General features: G+C 34.6%; 3 protein-coding genes across 3 annotated transcripts in view; 1 reads left to right on the top strand and 2 right to left on the bottom strand.

Annotated features, from left to right (window-relative positions):
- Positions 1-10,451, bottom strand: part of LOC144444183 (oxidation resistance protein 1-like) — a 57,019-nt gene extending 46,568 nt beyond the window's left edge. The window contains exon 1 of the mRNA XM_078133597.1: positions 10,096-10,451. Within this exon, the coding sequence (XP_077989723.1) occupies positions 10,096-10,163 (68 nt within the window). The 5' untranslated portion in view covers positions 10,164-10,451. The remainder of the gene's footprint in view (positions 1-10,095) is intronic.
- A 191-nt stretch (positions 10,452-10,642) lies between these two features.
- Positions 10,643-27,803, top strand: part of LOC144444622 (uncharacterized) — a 38,706-nt gene continuing 21,545 nt past the window's right edge. Inside the window, exon 1 of the mRNA XM_078134110.1 lies at positions 10,643-10,848. The gene's annotated coding sequence lies outside the window, so the exon portion shown is untranslated. The remainder of the gene's footprint in view (positions 10,849-27,803) is intronic.
- Positions 19,956-20,750, bottom strand: LOC144444878 (uncharacterized). Its single transcript, XM_078134429.1, has one exon. It carries the CDS (start codon positions 20,748-20,750, stop codon positions 19,956-19,958), a length of 795 nt encoding a protein of 264 aa, XP_077990555.1.

A 27,803-nucleotide genomic window follows, 5' to 3' on the forward strand; every position in this document is an offset into this window, starting at 1 on the left:
CCTGAGTAGAAAGTAGGTGGAACACTGCTGTAGGCAATAACAGCAACCTGCGAAGCCGTCATGCTTAGTATGGCAGCATAAGTGGAAAGTAGGTGGAACATTGCTGTAGGCAACGACAGCAACCTGCGAAGCCATCATGCTTAGCATGGCAGCCTGAGTGGAAAGTACATGTAGGTGGAACACTGCTATAGGCAACGACAGCAACCTGACTTACATGTACACTGACAAGAAAGACCTATATTTTGTACCAGTCCATACATATATATAAATGTCTGCTGATTTTTAATCATATCAATTTACTTTATGATGTTGGCCTTGGTAAACTGACATGTATTTTATATTTATTAGTCAAACCAACGGATACTTGTCCATTTATCATTGAAATACTCAAGTTGAAATTAATGGCTGTGGTTATTTTATGATTTATTAGTTGCATTTACACGTATCACACAGTCAGAACAATGTGCATTCTTGTTAAGGTGTTATTTTCCCCTGAAGGATAGTTTATTGAAAGGAAAATGTAACATCACCCTAGAATATATTAAAAGTCATGTTTTAATGAACAAATATTTAGATGTAATATTCCCAATATTTTTCTTTGTTCAGCCAAGGAAAATACAAGGGACCTAAAGGCTAAGGGGCCTTTGTCACTATGAGTCGCTAGACTAGTAATGACAACCCTTAGGTCACTAGTATTTTCCAGCTCAATGAAGAAAAATATTGGAGAATAACATAATTATACCAGTGCCAGTAAAATCAAAGAAAATCGGGGAAAGTAATGACTCATATTTTGAACACAGCAGAACCAGTGACATAGACACGCATTGTCTTGACACAGATACACGTTGTCGTCACATAGAACGACCAGAGTATATATTCCACATGTTTTGTTCAACTTGGCTTATGCATGGAATAATACTCCATACACATGTATGCTTCTTTATTTTGTCAAGGAAAGTACAGGGGATAGCAGTAGCTCAGTTCACTATGAGTCAAAAAGAGTTAGTGACACAGCCTCCTTATAACAAAGAAATATGTACTACTTGTCTTCACAGTTTCTAACCTTGAATAAACCCAGGCACTTGTCTTGGGGTTAATATCACAAGGAGTGCTCTACATGTACATTAAAATCTTCTAAAGATAGTGACAGCAATTCAAGCCTCTGGGATAGACAGACAGACAGACAGACAGACACAGACACAGACAGATGGATGGATGGACACACAGATGGACAGAGAGATGGATGCATGAGTAACGTTTACCTGTTCAGGTTGACATGCTTTATCCAACATTGCTAGCTTGGCATTGTGGCAATGATGCGGTTGTAGAGATGACATACATTGTACATTGCACATGTAATTTGTATGCCCTTTAGTAAGTAATTATAATTCTTGGTCATGTAACATGAGCTATTTATTATTATGTTTTATAGACCTGATGAAAACATACACATATTTAAGGATATTTTTGTCATTCAATATAATAATTTATCATAAAAATTGTAATAATAAATTCTTGGGTCTCTAAGCAACAGGGATAACTGTTCTATCAAATGAATACTCTGAAAGTAAGTAAATAGTAATAATACACTTAATAATTAACGAGTCAAAGAAGAGCAATGTGCTTTATTAATAAGTTAATAAATTCTCAACAAACAGACATACATGTTGATGTTGTGGTATAATGTATGGTTCTTAAATCTCCTATCACTGTATACAAAATGTACATCATGTAGATATTGGCATGACCTAATATTTGATATTGGTATTGTAAATCAATTAACTACATAGACATGTGTGGCTATTGTGTTTGTTTACCACTGAGACCCTTCATATATATATATATATTATATGTATTATACATGTATGTACTGTCAGTGTCAGTGACACCAGACATGTACCCCACCTCCTGTCAGCCATTGTTTTTACATTTACCTGAGTTCCAGAGTAACTGTAATACCTGGCTCCAAACAATAATTTTGATACAATTACGGATAGGAGCACACCAGTGTACATGTATGCCAGTTTCACAGCTCTCTTACCCCAGTTCTTTCCTATGGGAGCCATCAGTAATTACAAGGGGGAAGGGTCAGATTCCATGGTTCTTTCCTATGGGAGCCATCAGTATTACAAGGGGAAGGGTGGTTTCACCTCTCTGTTACAATGGTTCTTTCCTAGGGAGCCATCAGTAGTTACAAGGGGGAAGGGTCAGTTTCACTTCTCTGTTAGTGTTACCATCATTCCTAAGGGAGCCATCAGTAATTACAGGGGGAAAGGGTCATTTTCACCTCTCTGTTACTTTGGTTCTTTGGTAAGGGAGCCATCAGTAATTACAAGGCTTCACCTCTGTTACCGCGATTCCTTCCAAAGCAAAAGTATTGCCAACGTACATTGAATATACCATCATCATGTACATTTGTACATGTAGTTTATCACTATAGATAATATTCAATCTTCTATCAAACCTGCATGGCTTGTAATGTCTTTACATAACATTCAATTTGTTGATTATATAATCTATGAACAACTACTACACGAATTTTGTATTAAATGCTTTCAAATTCCCAGATATGAAATGGTCAGACTGCACATTACCAATGAATCAATAGTCTGGCACCGTGTCCATTTAATGACAAGTCCAAGCTTTCTAATTTCAGAACAGAAGAAAACAAAACCAAACTATACAATCAATGGTAATGCATTACATGTATTCCAGGTATAAATTAAAAGTTATGACTTAAAACAGAATTGTAAGACAGAAACCCACCAATGTCAGTACAGTGTGTACATACACGTACATGTACTCTGGTTATTTTGATCACTAATGGTCTTTTCTGTGGCCATACTTTCATGAACACGCTAGTGAAAGTGCTACAGAAGGCATCACATGCAAGAGTGTAAATACCCCAGAGTACCCACATGGCATGGGATTCTGCATTTAATACATAACACATTGTGTATGTATCCAAAACACCAAATTTTCGCAAATAATACTACCTGTGCACTTACGTGATTTCATGGCCGTGGATTGACCGATCTCTCGCTCATTTGCATAATATGATATAATATAATAATCTTTATTCGTCCAAATAAATTTGGAAATTTTGTGGAATGGTCGTCGCAAGAGCAGCGTCCTAGTGTTGAAGAAGCAGGAGGAAACCGGAGTACCTGGGGAAAACCTACGCTGTTCAGCAGGGTCAAACTGGCATGAAATAATGAATTTGGTATTGCAATGCATTGCAAATACAAAACACACCACTAGTATACATGTACAAGTACTGGTTAAAGTAAGCAATTATATGTAAATTGTAATAGGTCTTTATGTACTGTGGGTACCTACCATGATATCATTATCATCATCAACATTTTCAGGTGAGAAATCATGTGTGTCAAGTTTGTGTTTACATTAGCAGGGTGAAATAGGTATGTATAGTATACAATGACGTATATGTAATTAAAATGGCTACGTTAGAACTCAATTTCAGAGACATACATGTATTGTGTACATGAAATTGAAAGATCAACAAATACTATAATTTGTGTCAAAGTCAATATAGTATTGTTTTATACAAGGAATATGGTATGTTATAATTGTACACCATTACGCCATATCCAGTTCATTAATATATGGGTGGGTGTGGGTGGAATTAAATTTAAGTATATATACAATTGGATAGACATGTATACAAAATGTATCATTACATACATGTACAGTACAGAAACGATGCATTAGGTAAAATTGGCCTAATTAATTTCAATAATACACACACACACATACATACACATCCACTTTGAGTAATATCTGAACTATAGCCTCAATAAAAGTCAATTACATTAATATTAAATGGATATTAGTATGATTACATTGTACATCACTTACAAATGGGATGGTTTTGATGAATGTAAATGTTCATGTTAGAAATACAACATTTACATTTATGTGTGTGTGTGTGTCACTGTGTGTGTATGTGTATGTGTATGCATGTGTGTCTATGTATGTGTATGTACTTGTCTACAATGTGTTACAGTGTATGTGTATGTATGTATGTATGTATGTATATATGTACATGTCGGTCTGTATGTATGTATGGATGGATGGATGGATAGATGGATGGATGGATGGATGGATTTATTTTACTTATTTATTTACTTACTTATTTCTTCATTTACCAAGGATGACAACAGGCACACTGTATTCAAATTTCACACACACAAATCATGTACACATACTCAAGTCAAACTTACACATGTAAGTCATAACTATGGGACATTTCCTGTAGGAATTATCTCATTACAGTAACCTTATAATTTCTGATGTTATAAGAAATAACAAATGTGTTTACAGTATTCTTACTAGACGAATATTGTAATTAAAGCCACTGTGTATTATAAAATGCAAGACAAGGGTCATTAATTTTCTTTTACATATCAACAATTCATAGGTGTTCACTTAAATCGTTTTCAATAATTGACTACAACTATATGTTTTGATTTGACACTGATGGAGAGAGATGCGTTTTATGGAAGTGACCTTTGCCCTCCACTCAATGTCTCCATCTATCAAAAGTTAATTTACAAACAGATTGGCAACAAGGAAATTGAAAGTTGAATAACCTTTACCCTCTGTGTATCATGAAAAATATACCTCTGTCATGACTGCACCACAGACACTTGTGTCCAAAGTTATGTTTTAGAATATGATAAGATGTCGATAATATTGACTGAGCACTACAGTAACACATCAACGAATGATTAGCCCGGTTTGCTACCCCAGTTGAACTTACAGCCTGATGTTCATACTTGAGCTGGCCTAGTGTAACCATGGATGTACATGTATTACCATTATTAAAGGGAGTCCCTAATACATGATAACATCCATGGTGTAACAAAGGACTGGTACATGTATTAACCCTACACGTACCTTCCAGTTGCAAACATACTGGTGAGGTGCTACTACAGTTTCTATGTTAATAGTAAAAGTATAAAGTATTATTATAATTTCTCATAAATAAGATTGCCCCCTCCCCCCTCATTTTAGTTATCAGGTGCATTGCCTGGGGAGAACGCTCTCCATCTACTCTAGAAGGGGACACCTCCCTCCTGTCTCACTCACATCATACAGAACTATTCAGCCCTGGTTCAATGATTGCCACGCTTTAATATATAATGCACTCCCTCACATGGTTAGCCAGTGAACACATAAACAGATCAACAACAGGACCTTTCACCGTTCAGACTACATGTACATGTACATGTAGTTCAATGACTTTGATTTTCAAAAAAATTTGGTGCAGCACACAAGCATATCAAACTCTGTTCAATAATCAGCACTGATTGGGATTGTCAAGTTGAAGTCTAATCAATTAACAAAACTCACAGAGTAAATAATTGAATTCATTTCTACAACTCATACTATTGATTTGATTATGTTACTTGACTTCAAGAGTAATGTCATCAGTTGATATCCACTGCAAGTATCTTGATTAATTAATATCATTAGATGCTTGTGTCATAATGCCTACAACTGCCAACTCAAAGCGTTATTAGATATTGTATTCCAAATAACAACTTATCAAGACAAGTAAATCGATAGTACAAATTGGAACTTATTGTGTTGAAAAGTCTATCAAGTTATACTTGGTTTGCCTCTATCTATCCATCTATCCATCCATTCATCCATCTGTCTGTCCATCCATCCGTCTACCTACATTTGTAGTATCTTTCTGTCTGTCTGTATGACTCAGAGGGTGTGCATGAAGTGTACATGTGTGCATACCGATATACATGCTGTATTAAATGTGTATGTATGTATGTGTGTGTGTGTGTGTGTGTTATGTGTACGTGTGTACGTGTGTATGTATGTATGTATGTATGTACATGTATGTATGTATGTATGTATGTATGTATGTACATGTATGTATGTATGTATGTATGTATGTATGTATGTATGTATGTATGTATGTATGTATGTACATGTATGTATGTATGTATGTATGTATGTATGTATGTATGTACATGTATGTATGTATGTATGTATGTACATGTATGTATGTATGTATGTATGTATGTACATGTATGTATGTATGTATGTACATGTATGTATGTATGTAATACTGTATGTATGTATGTACATGTATGTATGTATGTATGTATGTATGTATGTATGTATGTATGTATGTAACAGAATAGAATCTTTATTGCATCCATTAAGAAAACTACAGTTCTTCATTGGATTTTCTGTAATAAGTATTTGGTGCTAAAACAAACTAGTAAATACATCAACTAGAGTAATAATAGTTAACAAAATAACAAAATAAAATTATATACAAAAGTTTAAACTTCCTATGAAAGTTTAAACTTTAAGTTAGGCCAAAAAAAAAAAGGGTTTTGTTTCTCGTCCTCACGCGCGTCATCCTAAAACATGCGCGTCGCACGTTTTTTTTTCCTCCGTGCCGTTTAACTCCAACAATTATTTTCCAACTGCATGGTACATCTCGATCATGAAGTGCGCCACACACGAATAGAACGCTTGTACAGCGCATGTGCTATCGTCGCCCATGTTATAGGGGAGTTGTTTTGCTTTTGTGTTACCGTCACGGTAACACAAAATGCTCTTGTCGGTACAAGTGTCGGCTGGGAGCAAAATTTTGCGTCCGTTTGGACTTGTGTCGGTCAAAAGGTCAGTCAAAGTTTGTCGATTGTTTGAAGATCTGTGCAAAGGTATAAAAAAAACTTAGTACTGGTGACCGGTTTATTTTGCCTGAACAGTATCACAGTCGCTTGTAAACTGTTATTCCTTTCCTAAACGGTTTTATTCTTGTCTATGACGGTCCTAATACAGAACAATGACGTTATTATAGGGATTGGCGATATTCTTATAAAATCGGTAACGATGTCATTTCCACAAGCACACACACAACACTAACCCTAATAACGTCATTGTTCTGTATTAGGACCGTCATAGACAAGAATAAAACCGTTTAGGAAAGGAATAACAGTTTACAAGCGACTGTGACAGTATGAGCAATGTCGCGTAGATGCTCTCGTTTCATGTGTATGTGACGGAACTTTCCAGACTGTCCCGCTACAGGGCAAATTAGAAGATGTGACAGAATTTTCAAGTATTTGAAGATCATTTTGATTGACGACACTGAGAAAGTGACCAAGCAACCTGTAATGAATGCATTCCAATTCCTGATGTCAGAAAGGAGTACTAAAGTTTGGCCTGCATTTCGCAATTTAGATCGCCCAAACAAGCGATTCCAACTTCACAATGCAATTGTCAGATGGCTGCAAGACCATAATTTGGGATGGCAGAAAGAATACCGATCCTTGGGTGAACATTTCGTTCATGTGTTAGGGGAGTGTTTGTGGCTGGTTGATCCACATCGTCAGAATTACTGAACAGTTCAGAGTTTAATAATGAACCAACAAACAAGTACAATTACACTGTCACATGAAAGTCCTCTCATGATGGAAAGTTTCCCAACTACAGATGAGTGGCTGTAAAACAATGTTGCATTAAATGCAAGAAGTTTACTCTTGCAGTGTTAAAGTTGAATAAATGTTATTTATATTTAAATGGAAATTCATCTGTGTTGGTGAACTATAGTAAATTTTCTAGTTGTGTTTGGAACAATGTTCAAATTGAATACAATGGATATTCATGGTATTTTGTAATCATATTGGTGAGTCAGTGTGGGCTTCCATCCCCCACTCCCCCCACACCCCTCTTTAAAAAAAAAAAAAACAAAAAAAAAAAAAACGTGTCACCGCATCATTTTCAAAATTACTCTAGGACGAGAAACAATTTTTTTTTTTTTTTTGGCCTTAGATAAATGTAATGTATTTAAATTATGTAATGTGATGTAATGTGATATAATGTATGTGCAATATTTATCTGTCAACCCATCCAGCTATCTACACTATATTCATCTATGATCTACCTATCCATTCACCCATCAGTCTGATATCAACCACATACATATTGTATCTATCTATACTTGTATATACTCTTCAATCCATCCTACATACAATGTACATGTGTATTTTATTTACCCTATAAAGTATAATAATCAATAGCTCGCTCAGTGGCTGTGAAGCAGCCACGTAGCAGCTCAATGACTAGTACACTGTAAGGTCATCAGTACTCGTCTAGCGACTCGAAGTAACAAAGGCTCCTTAGGTCATTCGTATTTTCCTTGGTTAAATGAAAAATATCGGGGAATAACATCTAATTAATTTGAAAGTCGAGTTCTCTGAAGAATGCATAGACTGATGGATAAATATAAACTCTGTATCAGAGTGGACAGAAATGGGATGAAATGCCTCAGTAACTTTTGATCAAAACACGGTTGAAAATATGTGTATACTTATTATTTATAAACCTATAAGATGAAACACATAACTGATTTTGATGGCAATAGTGATAAGTCCTTTCAAAACCACTCACATAATAGTGAAATGTTCTTGTTATACATCGACAATATACATGTACTTTGTCCTTGGTGTACTAAACTGTAGCCCAGAGATTTGGTTGACAATATCAATCACCAGAATACACTGTCAAGTCTGATAGCCATGTGACTGTCTCTGAACTATATGTATACTGTCAAGTCAGTATGTCGTGTCAGATGGCCAAATCTCTAGGCTATACTGTATATCTACAATGTAGTTTCAATTCATCTTCAAAGCATAAATGTACAGTATATGTCATACACAAGTTATTATCAAGACTAAAACCTGGTAAAATCTACCCAATTTTATTCAGGAGTTTCAGATCTTCCACAAGTTCCAATATACAATTGTATGATATATTTCTAGGATTTTTGAACCTTGGCAAACACAGTAATAACATCCAGTTCACACAGTAAACAAAGGCTAGCTGACAATTACACATACTTGTTATATCTATATTGTAGTCATGGGAAGAGTACCAGACAGTCTTTCACAACAAAATTAACAATTTGTTTCCACTTTCATTGATTATAGAACATATTGGGCTGGACACCTTTATGACACATTGTGAAAAGTTTATCAATCTAGCACTTTGGACTTGTACAGATCAAATATTTTAACCACTACATGTACAAAGTGCACAATGTAAATAGAACACAGATACTGAAATGTTGTGGTCATATGGATGAGGATTGGGTATTGATTTATTTTGGATTTTCAATTGATAAAACAATTTTATCATGGCCTCTTACTTGAAAAATCAGTGTGAAACAACTGTTTGTAAGTATTTACATTGCAAAAAGCTAAACATTTAAAAATGTACTAAAAAGTCTGTTATTGTACCATAGACAGTGGTCTATGATTGTATGTACAATAACAAACATTTAACACATTTATTATGCCTTTGCAACTGACTGAGTTACAAACAAGGACTTGGCATACATGTGTATGTTGTTTCACATTGATTTTTCAAATGGAAAGCCATGATAAAATTGTTTTATCAATTAAAAATCCAAAATGAATACACAATTCCTCATCCACATGACTGCTTTAATAGTATTATCAAATCTAAATTTAGGTACTTCTTCAAAACTTATTGAAATGTACATATGCTGTGGGAATAACAAAGTTTTGTTTACACTATGGGGCATTGAGTTCTTCAGCTGTACACATACAGTGCACATAAATTTATCACAAGTCAGCATACACTTATTTAAAGTTATATGCAACAATCATTAATTCATTTTGCTTCAACTGCACGCATAAGGTGTTACTTACATATTTTTGAGTAATATTTGTTTGATAAATATCAAGTTTTCAAAATCGATAATACAGTGAAACTGAGCGTGTCACACCGCCGTCAATTAACGAAATGTGACGATAACGTAAGTAGATACTTTACTCTGTGACGTTTTATGAAATTCAACCTGCATATAATAGAAATTACGACAACTGAATTTTCTCTTCAACAAACGACATATTCTAGAAAGTCATTCCGAGAGCTCGTCGACATAATGCTATTTTCAAAACACGGAAACACGTTGTCGCCCACACGAGACACGTAACGTTACAACAAACAACAATGTCAATATTAATTTCAAAACACACAAATACAAGTAACAATGGGAAATGTACTCACTTTGGAGAACCATGCTGTCCGCTGGGAAGGGTCGAATTTGGCGTGGACTTGGTAGCCATTTTATGCATCGAACATCAATGCCTCATTCAGTAGAAGAAAAAAAAAGTGATTGACACTTCGGTGCACGAAATCTCCAGACTGGCCTAGATTTTCAGAAATCACAACATCAGCTCCATTGATTCTTGTTCAAATGAATTTTCGATGTCACAGTTACACTGCTGGCCAAAAAATCACCTTTCTGGTCAAGTGAAACTGTAAGCCACTATGCCTCAGGCATTAGATACGGAAATATTTTGGTGAAAGGAAGAATTCGGGATGCAAAAACTCGTATGCAGTTTCTATGACCCGACTGTACCTCTTCGCCATATTGATTTGTGATGACAATGACGTCATGGAGAGGAGGCTCGCGAGAAACAGCGAGATGTCACGGGATGTGATGATTGGTTGTAATGTTTCCGGCGATGTGTTTCCGGTTTTGAAATTTCCCTAGCAGTGAACAGCGCCACCAACGTGATATAGTGGTTATCCGCGTACAGTACAGACGACGGCTCAGACGACTAGGAAAAACAGTCAACTCATGTCTTTCATTGACCAGTCACCTGTAGGCCGTAGGATGATGTACCAGTGACAACAAAGAGAAGACTATAGAGATAACCAGACTCGTCTGAGCTACTGTGTTTGTCGTTCATTCGTTCGTTCGAAATCAACTATAGTTGGCTCGCGATCACTCCAGGATCCAGCTGACTGGCCGTGGTAAGTAAATTTAAAGTCATCGTACCGTTTTCCGTATCGTGTCAACGTCAGCCAGGGTCAAACTTTTGAGTTTCATTTCCCGAGCGCCCGACTTACACATTAGCTGTTTTCGGTTGTCAAAGCCCTACACTTAATTAGTAACTCGGTATAACTTGCCATTCAGCTATTTTCGTTTTTAATTTGTGCTTGATTGAAATCCATCAATTCTCAATGGTACTGGTACTAGAACTCCTCGTACAAGAACCAGTGAGTCGATCGTATCGTATGATGACCCCCTTTGCACTGTAGCTAGCTTCCTGTACCGCGTATACCGCATCGCACCGTAGCCTTTCCTGTGCAACTTGTGAATTGTGTATGCCACTGCGTGTTGAAGCATCAGAATGGTCAGGTGCCAGACTCGTTAATTTTACGTCACCCACTGGCACTCGCATTGTTAAGTTTTAATTTTCGAAATGAAACTGAACCGGACTTGATATTTTTCGATTGTGTATCATACTAATTTTCTGAATTCATTATAGTGATCGCTATGGATTCATCTTGTCAGTCTAGTCCGGGGTCGTAGTAGTACGACCCCGGTCTTCAAATACACTTTCATAAGTTTCAAAAAAAAAATTGAAAACGTTATTTTAAAAAATTAGTAATGTTTTCGTTGAAATTGTAAATGTACATTAATGCATAGACAAGTAAGTTGTCTGTGATGTGCTCAGCATATTCTTTCCTTCTAATACTATTATGTCTGTAGAAGTGTAGGGTCTATGATGGTTTATAATTATGGTGAAAAGTGTTTTTGGGCAAAAAAGTTTAATTTGAAAGGTCAGTAAAAATTATGTGCAAAACCTGAATCATAGGTGTTTGAAGTTTAGGTAAAGCAGAGTGTCCCCTCCAAGATAATAAAGATCTAAACTTATAACTATAGATGATTAGTTTCCAGGTAAAGGTGTTAAAACCAATTGTCTGCAGCAGAGAGAGCAGAGCTTTAGAAAATGTTGGTCCAAAACAAAAGAATGATCCCATGAAATCCTTTTACTAATGTAATGACTTGGGATTGAAACACTGCCCTTTAAATATGTTAATTAAGATTAAGCCTAATAAAAAAAATTGTGTGGTTCCGATTATGCTCAAATTTAGAATAGGTAGATTGTTTATTTTATGTTATGTTGTGCTATTGTTTTTTTTCTGTGATTGTCTAGTTCAGGTTTGCCATTGTTTTCCAAATGGTCTCTGTGTTGTTTATTTCTTTCTATCAGCTGTACAGCCATTGGAAGAACAGTTATATTTTGTATTTATAAGTTGATGTCAGTTTCCTCATCCACTATTTCTTGTGAGACTTCACAATTTTTGCGATTTTATAATTTTTTTCTTGAATATATAAAAAAAGTTTAGGGTCGGCAGTGAAAAGCTAGGTGGGGTTATTTTTTTTTAGGCCATAGCAAATACAGCTTTAGAAGCTCAATGTGTTCGGTCCACTTCATTAATCAATGCAACAACCAGGGACATGTAGCTTATGTTTACTTTCAGTGTTATGGGTCTATTCTAACACTAATATTAGCAGTGTACATTTAAAACCTCTATTCATATTTACATCTGCTTATTCACTGATGGATAATTCTACCAAATCAAAACCCAATATTTGATATCATGTAATCAAGCATAATTTAACATGAGGAAGTCCTTGCAAAATAATGAAATGAAAACCAAGAACTTAATAAAACTGACAATACATAATGTGTAGTGAAATTAAAACCAATACAGTATTATGCCTTGTGTATGGCTGGGTTTTGAAATATGTTGAATTTATATTTCATTGCACAGTATGGCTCCATACTAATCACAATTCAATTAAAACCAGTATATTAGCAGTATAATATTATTATTAGTGTTTTTGCTATGGGGTAAGGGGATGAGATCTGATCAGATTCCCAGATACCCAAACCTTGTGGGTGATTTCAGTAAAAGAAGTTTGGAATTTACTTAAATACCAGTAGATTTTACCCATTTACAATTTTTGAATCCAAAGTAATTAGTATTCCATATAGCATGTGCCCAAAATATCCACATTGAGTGCTGCATTTTGAATATGGTGTAAATGGTAGCAAATGGAAATCCAGTTGTTTTGGGATGCAACACCATTGCTGATCAACCCTGATATTTTTTTACAAAGTTCAAAACCTTTTTTACCAAATAGTCTTTGAACATACTATAGTAAATAATGTTCTTTCATACACAACCAAGTTACTTTTGTTCATGTCTACGTTTTGGCAATGTGACTGATGCCTTCCTTTGATGACCCTGTTCCGATTGACACTATTATCTTCACACATTACTGTAATATGTGAAGATAACATAATGTAAATCGGAACAGGACGCCAGGAACTCAACTAATTTTTTTGGAGTCCCCCAGTGTGTATACTATCTTGATTACAGGGTGATTACATCTGCACAACAAAGACACCGCTATCACCAGCCCACTTGTGTAATGTATCATATTGAACAACCGTACTATATAGTTTTAGTTTATATCTACATTTTGTATTGTAAAGAGCTGATACAGTGATGGTTTGGCTTTGGCAATACATCCATACAACATGTAGTACATGTATGTTGCCTCAAGCTGTTAAATGTACCCAATTGATTGAATTGCTAGTTCTTCCCTCATTATATCACTCCTAAGTGAATTTGTCATTTCATAAGGATTCTTGCTTTCCATAGGCATCTAGGGTTTTAATCAAAAGTATGTATCCTTCAGGTTAGTTATTTTTTTTTACTTCATCAAAGCTGGCTATTTTGGGATTAATTTTCTGGGCATGAAGTAGTGACTTTATGAAGTCATAGAAATACTTACATGTAGAGTGGATTGTGTTGAAATTAACTGTACAGAAGGGTATCAAACTCATTTCAAAAAGATAACCTCATCGGACCATAAACTGAGAGTAGAGTGTTTTCAGATACAAGTTGAATTTATAACCTTTTTACTCAAGTGAAAATACTTATAAACAACCACAATTAAATTATTCTAGTATAGTGTTAATGTCAATGTTGATATAATCAGATACAAGTTGAATTAATAACCTTTTTACTCTTTATTTTTTACTTTTTACTCTTTTTTTGTGAAAATACTCCAAAAAACCACAATTAAATTATTCTAGTATAGTGTTAATGTCAATGCACACATTCGATAACATTACAATTGTCTTCTGGCATTGTTAGAACAGTTAATTCATTACATAGGGATTCCCTGTATATTTTTTGGTACATATAATAAATTACGTCATTGTATCATTTGTATAAGATATATCTTAATACCAGGTTTGTATTTGGTCTATTGCAAATAATGGTTAAATATATTTCCGTGACCAGAGTACTGTATGTACTTTATAAATTGCAGTGACAAATAATGTTCCAAAACATCTAAACTCAGCTTGTACCCCTGTAAGGAAAGTGCATCAACTTCATTGCTGTTTATTCCTTGAGTTGAAAATATAATAGAATTAAAACAATAATTTGATGATAAAATTATAGTATAACTCAAAGTACAGTAATAAAAGTTTCATCAAATTTTAACAGATGAAATATAGTTATCAATATGTTTATGGCAACTTGGTGTAAATTGTCCTCTAATACTATCAAATCAATGTCATCATAGCAAGACATATTGATAATTCTACCTTTGTTACAGTGTTCTTCATATTTTTCATGGATGAATGAATAATTGTGTAAGGAATCATATTAAAAAGTAATAACAGTTTGAAATGAACATAGTAATTATTCTGTCATACTGCTAAATTTAAGTCATTTTTTTTAACAAAATCTTTTCATCTCTTTGGTCATAATATTTGATATTACCCCGGAGAGAATGTTGTTAATACAAATACATGATTTCTATAGTTTTACACATTCACCTGTCTTCATCATGATACCAAATAGTTTTACATATCAGCAAAAGATTTGTCACATATATTGCATGTACAGTGTACAGGGCTTGAAATTGGCAGTAGTCAAGGGCATATAGACTACCAAACATTGTATCTTGACTACTAACATTGTTATTTGGTAGTCTGTTAGACCAGTGCAAATCAAAGGAAAAGTGTAGCGGAAACAGTTCACTTGGATAAATTTGACTACCAAGCCCAAAAATTACATTCGAGCCCTGCATGATGTACCACATATTATTTTATCCTAGACATTGTCAAAATTGCTAGGTATTTCATGGATTCCCTGCCAAAATTATGAGACAGTGTAACAGACGGAAATCTGATGTAAACTATATATGTATCATATACAGTTTTGCCAGATTTCCCCCCTTTAATATCAGGGTTCCCTTAACAAATGTAAGTCAGTACATCCTAACATATCATACAGTACTGTGTTAAGATATTAAAATCTGGTTTTGTGTTATATGTATACAATTGAAATATCTTTATGGCCTTTCTCACTGATGATTCAATGCATAATTGACCAATTATCATATAGTTCTGATAGTATGGCATGATTATAAACTGGGGGTTTTTTTTGTACCTCCATAGTGGCATTTCCATAGCAACCAGCTAATTCGTCAACTAAATACGAAAAATGAGATGAGATTATATATTGCAAAAAGAGAAAGAGTTTTTGAATTGCATGCAGGTGAGAAATCACCACGTCTATTTTTGAAAACTGTGTGCAGCCCCTGAAGGTGAATTGCATAAGTGGTAGGTGTGATGAAAAGAAGTGCCTGTACTGTATAATGAGTGTAAATTTGTTCAGTCTGTTGTTTGGGGTTCAGTCTGTTGTTTGGGGTTTCACCGAATGAGGCAGAGAAATCTACTCCTGGTAAAACTAATGGGGAAAGAATACATTTAAAAAGTAAGTAAAAATCTTTAAATTTGGCTGATTTCAATCAGATTCATACCTTTCCAACCATTTATTGATAAGGTAAATACTTCAATTATTGTTAGTTGTGTTCCATGTTTTCTTGAATGTACATGTACAGATGTGATGTAAAGTGAGCTAGTATAGTAGTATGGTAATCTACAGTTGATTAAGTCTGTACTATTTAAAGTCTAGACATTCTAAAATGAAAAAGTTAAGTGGTTTACTTGTATTAATTGTATCTTTAACCCTCATATTCATAGCTATGATTACAAGTATTGTTTGACAAACATTCATTAGGCCTAAAAAAAAAAAATAATTGTTTGGTTCCGGTTACCCGACCCCACCTAGTTTTTCACTGCCGACCCTAAACTTTTTTTGACATATTCAAGAAAAAAATAATAAAATCGCAAAAATTGTGAAGTCTCACAAGAAATAGTGGATGCAGAAATTGACATCAACTTAAAAAGACACTCTAAAACTGTTCTTCCAATCTGTAATGGCTGTACATCTGATGGGAAGAAATAAATAACACAGAGACCATTTGGAAAACAATGGAGAATCTGAACTAGACACTCACACATTAAAAAAAAAAAAAAAATAAAAAATCTACCTACCCCCACCTATTCTAAAATTGAGTGCAATTGGAACCACATATCATACAACTCTTGGTTGACTACAGGTCTAATGGCCTTGATGTTCACTTTCTACATGGACATCAATCAGTTGTTGTTAGACTTTGAATCACTCGTAAAGCCTCCGGGCCAGAATAGAAGTTTATGAGTTCTAGTGGCATTATCATGCATAAGATAAGGACATGTACTACATGTGAAGTATACAAGACAGTGAATAAGTGTGCTGCTAGGTCTGTATGAACGAGGTATAGAAAAAGGTTGGTATAAACAGTACTACATGTATAACAATGACTCGATGTAGAAAATGTTCTCTTGTATGTACACACATACACTAGTCTTCTACTACTGTAGGATAAACTGGCTCCTAGCTTCGCCATCATTTTTGGTAAAGAGTTATTGCTCAAAATGTTGGGCGTACTTTACATCTTACAAGTTACAGGTATGTTTTACTGACATTTTTCTACACATTTTTGTACAAAAAGTAGCTTGGCTGCATGTACATCATTAGAACTACATGTAGCCTGTCTGTAGCTTTGTATGATATTCACCTTGTTCATTTGTTTGTGTGATAATAACTCAAACATTGGGATAGAATGTAGAAATAGTCAGTTTGACTTCAAGTGGTCTTAGACTAGTTCCTGACGACCACGTTCTGATTTTACACTGTTATCTTCACATATTGCAGTATCAATGTGTGAAGAGAACGTAATGTAAAATTGGAACAAGACTAGACTTCAAGCGAAAGTGCAAACATTACTGTCTGTATGCACCAAATACCTTTAGCTTTTTTGTAGACTGTAGTAAGTAGTCCGTCTGTGTTGATATTGGTATTCACTTTTCTACATGTACATCATTTGTTGTAAGCTTGTTTATTATCATAGAGGTATTTAGTGAGACTTCAACTTCAAATATTAGGACCCATGTATTAAGGATAAGAAGTCCCATCCGTCAGCCTTGAAAGTATAATACAGCTCATCTCAGTATTGGCTTTGGTAATCACCTTGCTACGTTTTTTGTTCATGTACATCAATTTTTGTGATGTTGGCCTGTATATTGTCATTTATAGAGGTATTAGTGGCACGTCAAAGACAGGGTTTTAGAGTCTGTGTGTCAAATAAGCAGTTTATTAGCTGCTAATCACCTTGCTGCACTATCACTTGATGTTTATAGCCTCATTGTCATCAGCAATGCCACCTTACTTTTAAACTAACCTTCAAACACAATCATTTGAAATACACATAAACAACTAGTATGACTGTCAATTCCATAAACATATACATTTGTTTTGTAAATAGAAATAATGAATACACAGTCATGTAATTTATAAAAATCATTTAAATTTGATAAACATTCCATTCCAAAGTAAATGCATACATTTATGGTCAATATTTATAAATTACATGTTGTCTATTATTGAATTAATATTGAAATACTTGTCTTTCTTCTCCTTTTTTTTCGTTTTGTGCATTTTATTTGTACCAATTAATTCTTACATTGCCTTATTTCATTCAATGTAAATCAGTAATTTTAAACACACACACAGTGATGATGCACTGGTCATGTCACAATTTGTGATGATGCACTGGTCATGTCACAATTTGTGATGATGCACTGGTCATGTCACAATTTGTGATGATGCACTGGTCATGTCACAATTTGAAAAAGAAAGAGAGAGCTAGGTCAAATAAATGAAGAGAGAAAAATGAGTCGCCACTTTGCCTGGCAGTATAGAAAAGGAGACGACAACAGCAAAATAAATCTTTGTCGATCTGGAAATCCCACAAAGGATTTTTGCCTATGCCATAAAATAAATGAGATATTTCTGCAGTGAGGTGAAGAGTATATACCGTACTTAATAAGACAAATGGGCATTAGACTAAAAGACATTTTAGAGCTAACAATAGTGTTCTTGTACAAATGGGTTAGTAACTAACGGTTACTGTTGATGAACAAATTAGTGATTGCACTAACCTTTATATATTGCTTTCCCATCAAGTGAAGGTGGCACAGTGTAATGTTGGAAAGGTTTGGGTAATTTGACAGGAAATAGTGAACTTCTTTGCTTGTTTTGAAGTGTTCTGTTTTTTAGCGTAATCATAGCAGCAAGTCTGTGTGTACATGAAGTAGATTGTTTCTGTTTTTAGCGTAATCACATGATGGCCGAGAGTTTCTGTATATATGAAGTACAATGTAGATAGTTTCTGTTCTTAGTGCAATCATAGCAGCAAGTCTGTGTGTACATGAAGTAGATATTTTCTGTGTTTTAGCATAATAATAGCCGAGAGTCTCTGTGTACATTAAGTAGATAGTTGAGTAGAGGCAGTACTTCTCTTTAAAGGTGACTCTATGCAATGATGAATAAAAAGTGTAGACAATAGTCAATCTTCCAGTTCCTAGATACATTGCATGAGACGAGACGACAAGCGTTAATTGAAAAACTGTATGTCCCTACATTTGAAAATTTAACAAATGATTTAAAATTCATATATTTAATGACTAACGATAATATTAATCTCACACAATATATAAACATATTTTCAGACGTGAGACAGTAACACCTACTCTTACAACTCATTTAACGCATAATAGAATGTTTCAATTTTATAATGGATTATTTTTTTATTATTATTTTTTTTTGAAAATTATTATTGCTATTGTATTAATTTTAACTTTTTAATAAAAAAAATTTAGTGTACAGTTCACTTTCTTTTATTTTACATACTTTGTAACCTTTAGTAATTCCTCTGATAATTATTATGTGTTCAAATAAATAAATAGTGAGTACTAGTATGGTTACTATTTGCCAACTACATTTTACTCAACATTTTCATCATATTGACCCTTTTATTGTGAGTTATTTGTACAAGAAAGTGTAAACAGCCTAAATAACAAACACAAATTTTTACACATTTAATATTTTTTACACATTTAATATTTTTTACAGTTGATATGTATATAATATGTACATACAGGGTATGGTCAGGTGGCAATCTTGTAGTTAGTAAGATTCAGATAACACTTCTTATATCATGCATAAACCAAAAATATGGCATATATACTCTGATCGTTCTATATCACAACAACATGCGTATGTCTACGTCATTGGTTCTGCTGTGTTTGAAATATGAGTCAAAATGTTCCATATTACCAATACTTTCCCTAATTTTTCTTTGATATTACTGGCACTGCCTGGTATAATTATGTTATTCTCCAGTATTTTCCTTCATTCAGCTGGAAACTACCTGTGACCTGAGGGTTGTCTATCGACTCATAGTGACAAAGACTCCTTAGGTTACTTGTATTTTCCTTGGCTGAACAAAGAAATATTGGAGAAAACATATCCTGTTAGAAACTTGATACAGTTGGACCACACAACAAACACAATAATGTATCAGTCCAGTGACAACCATCCGCTGAACCTCTTGTGCATAGCCGTCACACACAATATATGCAAATATACATAGCGTTATATGGGCAGGCGTGTAGTGTACTAGTATCTTTGCAGTAGCAACAGGTATATTAAAACATTTCCAAAATCAACCATGTGTATGTTGTACAATGTGTATGTACATGATTTACTAAACACATAAAATATAGTCAATAAGACCACACAAGAATCTTTTCCTATATGATGATGAAAGGTGTCAATATTTGAATGATGTCATATGCTATATGCTCATCATCATCATCATTAATTAAAGTCATTTCTTCCCCCTGGCGGGGGGTCACCGACTGTCCTTCTTTCCATGTGGCAATCCCATTCCTCCATTTCTGCCTGTTCCCATAGTCATTGATGTTTAATCCAATCTGTTTACATTGTCCTTCCACCATACTCTTCCATGTCAGCTTTGGTCGCCCTCTCCCTCTTTTTCCATCCACCTCCAGATTCCATGCCCTCTTCACTCCTTCTCCCTCATCTTTCCTCAGCGCATGTCCACACCATCTCAGAGAGCTACGCCTTGCTACCTCCACAATTGACTCACATAGACCTGGCCGTTCCATTAGCACCTCTGAGCCAACCCTGTCACTCAATTTGACACCACATATCTTTCTAACCATAGCTCTCTCTGCTCTCCTCAAGATACCCTCTTCCACTGCTCTCATCACCCATGTTTCTGCCGCATATGTCATAACTGGCCTCACACATGCCTTGTAAATCCGACCTTTCATTGCTAGAGTTAGCCTACAACCACGTAGTGCGGATTCAAGGTCTCTGAACTTCCTCCATCCCAGTCCCACTCTTTTTGTCACTGCAAGCTCACTGCCTCCTGCACCATCTAAGGTATCACCCAAATAACAGAACTCATTCACTCGGTCCAGTTCCTGCAGCCTTTCACTTACAGCACTTGCATGCTCCGGGTTATCACCGACAAACTCTCTGCCTCGTAGGCATTTCCAACACTCATAATCTGTTGCCATCACACTTGTCACTCTCCTTACTCCTGCACACCTTCCATGAATCCATTTCCTGCACTTCGTACACAGTATCGAATTGCTATTATATATTTTTAGAAAGCATTGCTATCAATATATTTATGTAGTTTCCAGTTACATGATGGTTTTATTCGTTAGTGTCACATTTTAAGGTTGCTTATAAACTAAAGAATTATTGTGTCTCCATGTCTGATATCATATTTTAATCCCATATTTTAATCCTGGCATGACATTTCATAACATTGATTTGAAGACAGTGACAACAAAATCAAAAATGAATATATAAAGAAGTAGATAGATAGATAGAATATAAATAGATATATGAATAAATAAATGAGTGAGTGAGTGAGTGAGTGAGTGAGTGAGTGAGTGAGTGAGTGAGTGAGTGAGTGAGTGAGTGAGTGAGTGAGTGAGTGAGTGAGTGAGTGAGTGAGTGAGTGAGTGAGTGAGTGAGTGAGTGAGTGAGTAAATAAATAAATAAAATAAAAATGTAATACACCTATGCATTAACACAGAGTACACTGTATGGTCATGTGACAGCTATCCATATATCAGCTCAGCTAAGCTGATTGTGTTTTAATTAAGGTGTCTGTAACCTACATAATTCATGTGAGCATCGCTAAGCTCTCCCCATAGTGTTTCAAGGTGTCTGGAACCTACATTCTCACCATTGTTTTTCAAGACTATGATGTACCGATACATTGTATGTAATGTAATGAAATTTTGAATCGTTACACAATTTGAAAATTAAACAAACAGTGTCAGTTTAGTACAAGGCAGAAATTATCTCTTTGTGATCAGTTTTGTGATTGGAAAATATACATCAAATCATAGAAGACAAAGCCTTCCAGCTAAGTTTACAGATCGTAGAACATGGGTTTTAGTACAGTACATGTAAACTATACATGAATAACCAGATAACATCGTCGCAAACCACAGCCTGTTTTACGGCAACGTTCTTAACAAGCCTCCCACATTTCGAAATGTAGTGGTAGAAATAATAACTTTGGTTTGCGAGAATGCCAGTTAAAGGTACAGTTTAGTATTAAAAAGGCAAAGATCGTCTGTGTGGATGATTGTGTGATTGCACATAAATGTCAAACTATAGAGGCCAGTCAAGTGAACACATCCTGTATTAAAGTATTTTTGTAATATTTTTCCTTCGATACTAATCAGATTAGTGAAATCTGTAGTGTGTTTATGAACATTGTCATCATTTTATAGGTTTACCTATTATTGTAAATTTACATATAGATGAATTCTGTGAAATCATGTCATATCTCACTCTAGTTAATACATGCGACCATGCCCAGGCCTTTTTTTGGCTGCTCTCAAAATAGCAAAATTATAAATGTTTGTTATACCTTCATATTTTTGCAGTTTGTGTAATAAAAATACAATTTAGTTAATTAATAATGAATCTACATTGTAGATTGTTTGAGTAATTAATGTCAGTATTGCTATATTGTGAATCAACTGAAATATGGCTGTACCATCAATATTATTCTTTACTTAATTAAAAAATAAAACTGTAATTTCTCACACCTACACATTGTATGAAATGTGTGCTGTGTTTATTAAATGAAATTTTACCTAATATGTACATCTATCTATCTATGTGTATAGACAATTATTCTGTAGCTTTATTCTGATACAATAACTTTTGATAGATACTTTACCAGTATTTTGTTTTATTTTATTTGTTTATTTATTTATTTGTTTATTTATTTATTTTTATTTTTTTTTTTTATTTTTTTATTATTTTTTTTTGGGGGGGAGAGGGGGTGATGGTGGTGGTGGTGGTGGTGGTGGTGGTGGGGGGATTCCCTCCATGTACTTGTTGTCTACTAGGACTTAGTTCCACATACAAAGTATCTAGCCAAGTAATCATTGTGTAACAGCATATATACATGACCTTACAGATGGGATTGTTTTTCTGTAAAATCTTGTAATTTAGTAAAGTTAATCAGCTGGAAAGAAGTTAATCTGTACTGCCACAGATTACTTGGAATATTTTCTATTAGGAGTTGTGAAGTGTTTGTGTATGAAGAATTGCATAGATTAAGAGTTTGTTATCAAGAGTGATTCTTAGGCATGGAAATCAATGGATGGCCAGGAGGTATACTCACTGTATAGGCATGGAAATCCATGGATGATACAAAGATATAGGAATGAACATCCATGGATGATCCGAAGGTATAGGCATGGAAATCCATGGATGATGTGAAGGTATAAGCATGGAAATCCATGGATGATGTGAAGGTATAAGCATGGAAATCCATGGATGATGTGAAGGTATAGGCATGGAAATCCATGGATGATGTGAAGGTATAGGCATGGAAATCCATGGATGATGTGAAGGTATAAGCATGGAAATCCATGGATGATGTGAAGGTATAAGCATGGAAATCCATGGATGATCCGAGGGAAAACAGATATTGACATATACATTGTGATAATTTACAATAAAATAAATGAATTATTATTATTATTATTATTATTATTATTATTATTATTATGATTTATCTAAAATTACTACTTTTCCCCTCTCAATTATTTTCCAAATTGTGTTGTATTTTTCTAAAACTACTTTTCAATTTCAATGTATTTTTATTAAAAAACACATTGTTTCTAACATTAGTTTCTTCCAAACATTTTTTTTTTCCAAATAGAACAATTCTCTTTCTCCAAACTACACGTATTTCCCAAGTACAGTTATTTTTCTCCATTCTTTTTCCAAATTGTAATTTTCTTCTTAAAAGTCATATTCCAAATAGTAATGATGTTTTCAATAATTATTTTTCAAATGATATTGTTCTCATTTTCAGATATTTTTTTACAGACAAATCTGTGTAAATTCTCATAACTTGAAATAGAATTTTACTTCTTGGCGTGTCATAAAAAATAACGATCATTTGATTTCTTGGCCAACACCTTGATTTCCAATCGATGCAGTTCACATGCATTCTATAGAACTGCATGAGAATACCCTTGTTCTATTTTCCGCGTCTAGCATGATGTAAAATGATGTATTGCATGTATTGAGAATTGCAAAGTTCACTGCATGCAGTCTAGGTGTATTTGTATTGAGTTTGTACACATGATGCATGAATAATATCTTTGTGAAGGATTGCAAGTACTACGTAAAATCTAACAGAATTCTCCAGATATCCTACTGGGATTCGCCAACAAAATACTGATGCTGGAAATGCAATTTTTCCAGATTTTCTAATTTTCTCTCCAGGGTTCCCAAACGTTAGCAAAATCACTGATGAGTACTGTACAAGTACATAACTTGAAAGTCACACCACAGGTGTTTATGCTGATACTGACTGTGTATCAATAATTGGTTTCTTTCCATTTATGCCTCAAGGTTCAATTACTCCTTATACATGCACTTGTGTTATCTACTAAGCTACATTCTACATGTACCTGAGGATGTAGCAATCATTATGCAATCAGATACATGTATAACATATTGAGACATGCGACATATACACGTGCACTGTATAGAACCGTTTTATCTATAATCCTAATAAAGATGTAAGCCAGACATGCATTTAAACCATTTATCTGCACCAAAGTCCAACTGGATGATTGGAACGAGCTATCTTTACATCTATCAGTCATGTACATGATGATTGCAAGATAGAGAATTCTCACTGATGAGGTCTGAAGATATTTCTCGCATATATATTACATGAAGATTGTCAGATACACAACCGCTTGGAGATATTGTGGTGACTGTGAGATAGAAGATTCTAGCAGAAAACTTAGGAGATATTTCTTGTATACGTTGTATAGATTGTGAAAGGTTTCTCTGCTGCAAGAATTTATTAGTCCGTATCACTTGATAGTATAATAAAGATTTGTGCATATTTTTTTTACTAGAAATGAAGTTTTGACATGCTTTCAACTTACTATTAGGAAGATATGATATCTAATTGATATTATACTTATTATACATGTAGCTTAGTAATAACGTATGCAGTGAGTGGGTTCCATGTACATGTAGTTCCCTTGTGGATGAGGGAATCTACCTTTTTTATTAGTATTACACACGTTAACTCCACAGTTTAATGTGATCAGAGCTGTGTGTGTGTGTGTGTGTGTGTGTGTGTGTGTGTGTGTGTGTGTGTGTGTGTGTATGTTTGTGTGATGGCACCTATACATTGCAATAAATGTTTAATATGAGAGCTATGTGACTAAAGTCAAATGACAAAATGTGAAGACTGCCTCAATGAATACCAATTACTAGTGTACTGTGCAGGTACAGTATAACCCAGAAGGCACTTGGGTGAGTAATTGGTATAGGTGTACCAAAGCAGTTTCAAATTTCAAGCACAAACTATGCAAAGATTTAAAAAACTAGGGGTCATAAGTCTACATTCAGCCACAAAGTAGGGTCAAAAGTCTTCAGAAAAATGTGAAAATCAGCAACTTGGAAAGTACGTTATCCAAAATATGGGGTTAAAAGTCATATGTTGCATTCAAAGAAGGCGTCAAACATCTGTAGAATGCTTAAGAGTCAAAAGTGGACAAGAGTCAAAAAAGGTGTGTCAAAACTTCATTACATTATGTAAATACTTGTCATACTGTGTGAGTACTCCCACTCTTCCCTTCATCCCCAGTGTGGTGGTTGGAGGGGGGGGGGGGGGGGTTACAACTCAAGAATCGCTTTCCAGCTGGGCTAATATTATATAGTTGATGCCTTTCTAGCAGTGTTATAACGCCAAGTGAGCAATCATGCAAATACCACACTAATACTAGTGGGCTGGCACATGGATTTGGAAAATGAATAGTGAACTGGTTGAATCTGTACCTAGGCAGAAAGTTGTGGTAGAATGTACCTGTACATGTACCTGTACTGTATCTCATGTATTCTATACATCAAAGTATGGTTTTAGAAACAAGGTACAACACCTTAGGTAAGGTTTTGTGTACAGGCAGTATTTTCAATAAACCTCTAAAATTGAGAAGACTTCTCCATTACACATACAGCTAAGGGGTGACATCAAAAGATCAGTCCAGGATAAAAAAAAAAAAACCCATGGCAAAAAATCCTACCTGAAAATTGTTAGAATGTCAATAATCAGTGATTGTACAAGTTCATTTTATTACAAGTACATGTAGTACACTGCAGTGACAGGTTGAAATCATGATCACATTAGAGTCACTGATTTTAGAATGCAGACCGTAAATAAATTGAATTGGATATGTGTACCTTTATGTGTACATGCAGCTGCACATATGTGTTACCCAAAGCTGCTGTACAGACAGGGTGTATGGTATTAAGTAAGTTGTTATATCAAACAAAGCAGTTTCAAAGCAGTTTCAAAAAATCTGTTCCACTTGTAGCTAGTGCAGCTCTAGCTAACTTATAGGGATATCTGAGGCAAAACTAAAGGAATTTAGACTTTAATCACAAATCAATCTTTTGAGACTGACCCTTAATGTCTTCAATTAACCTTAAAATGACTTCTGTACTCCCAAATGGAAGGTATATGTAATGTATGCCTTTATCTTGAAACTTAATATACTCTGGTTACTAGTATCAATTAAGATACAAAGTCTGTAACTTTGTGTGTTTTTTTAACCTTAATTATATTCACATGTAAGTTGACTATCGATCACTGTGTTCATCTGAATAGATGTGTGTCCATCTCTTTAGCCAGAAAGTAATCACCTATAAGGCTATATATATATATACCACAATGGGTTCCATTATTGTGTCTATCCGTAGATTTGGGTTCATCTTGACAGCCAAACAGTGATCACCTAAGGAGGCTGCCACTGTGGGTTCCATTATTAAGTCCATCTGTATAGATGTGGATTCATCTTTTTTCTAACGAAACAGGACTACCTAAGGAGGCTACTTAAATATACATTGGGTTCCATCATTGAGTCCATCTGTATATACTTGTACATGTAGATGTACATAACATGTACATGTAGAAATTGGCTCATCTTGCTCATACTATAGCCTTGAACTGTGCCTATGCAAAGGTTCTACATGTCTTCCTATGGCATGGCAATATGTATCTACATTCATGTTTAATAAAGTAAATACATTAATGCAGCTGGACCGTCTAGGAAACTTTCATACTTGATATCTAAAATGGTGGATTATGGGAAGGTACATACATACATACATACATACATACATACATACATACATACATACATACATACATACATACATACATACATACATACACACATACACACACACACACACACACACACACACATACATACATACATACATACATACATACATACATACATACATACATACACACACACAGACACAGATACACAGACACTCAAACAAACACAGACATATGTACGTATATACACTCAAACACACAGACAAACCACAGATGTGTTAGTTATCTGTGGACAAACATACATACATACATACATACATACATACATACATACATACATACATACATACATGTACACGCAAATGCAAACATTCAAATGTATTGGTACACCCAGACTTATTACTTCATCTCATAATTTCCAAATTTAGAAAATAAAAAACACAAAAATGTCAGTTTAGAGATTCAATGTTTAATGCCCCCCCCCCCCCCCCCCCCCCCCCCATAAAAGACAAAAGTTTTGCTATGGGTCAAAAACTGAACATCAAATTTTGATGTGTCACATAAACTTTTGTGTGTCTGTGGCACATTAAATTGGCAAAGAGAAGGTATACAGACCAGAAATTACCTACAAAACTCAAAGACATGCAATGCCATGTAAATCCTTCAGTAAGTAACACAAGCTTATAATCGGATATCTCTACACGGAAATGTCATCACAATTGATTCCATAATCTCAAAGAGTCATTGGCATATTATATGTCATACTTGTTACAACAACAAATTTTAAGTTGATGTCAATGGCAAGACTAGCGTGTTATAGGAAATGTCATTAGACTTTACATGTATATCTTTTGTCATAAAACAGATAAAGCTGATTTGAAGGACAAGAAAGTTAGAATTTCTTATTATCAGATAATTCACCTGTGTG

The sequence above is a fragment of the Glandiceps talaboti genome, chromosome 13 (assembly GCF_964340395.1).
Source record: "Glandiceps talaboti chromosome 13, keGlaTala1.1, whole genome shotgun sequence".
In the NCBI taxonomy this organism is placed as follows: Eukaryota; Metazoa; Hemichordata; class Enteropneusta; family Spengelidae; genus Glandiceps; species Glandiceps talaboti.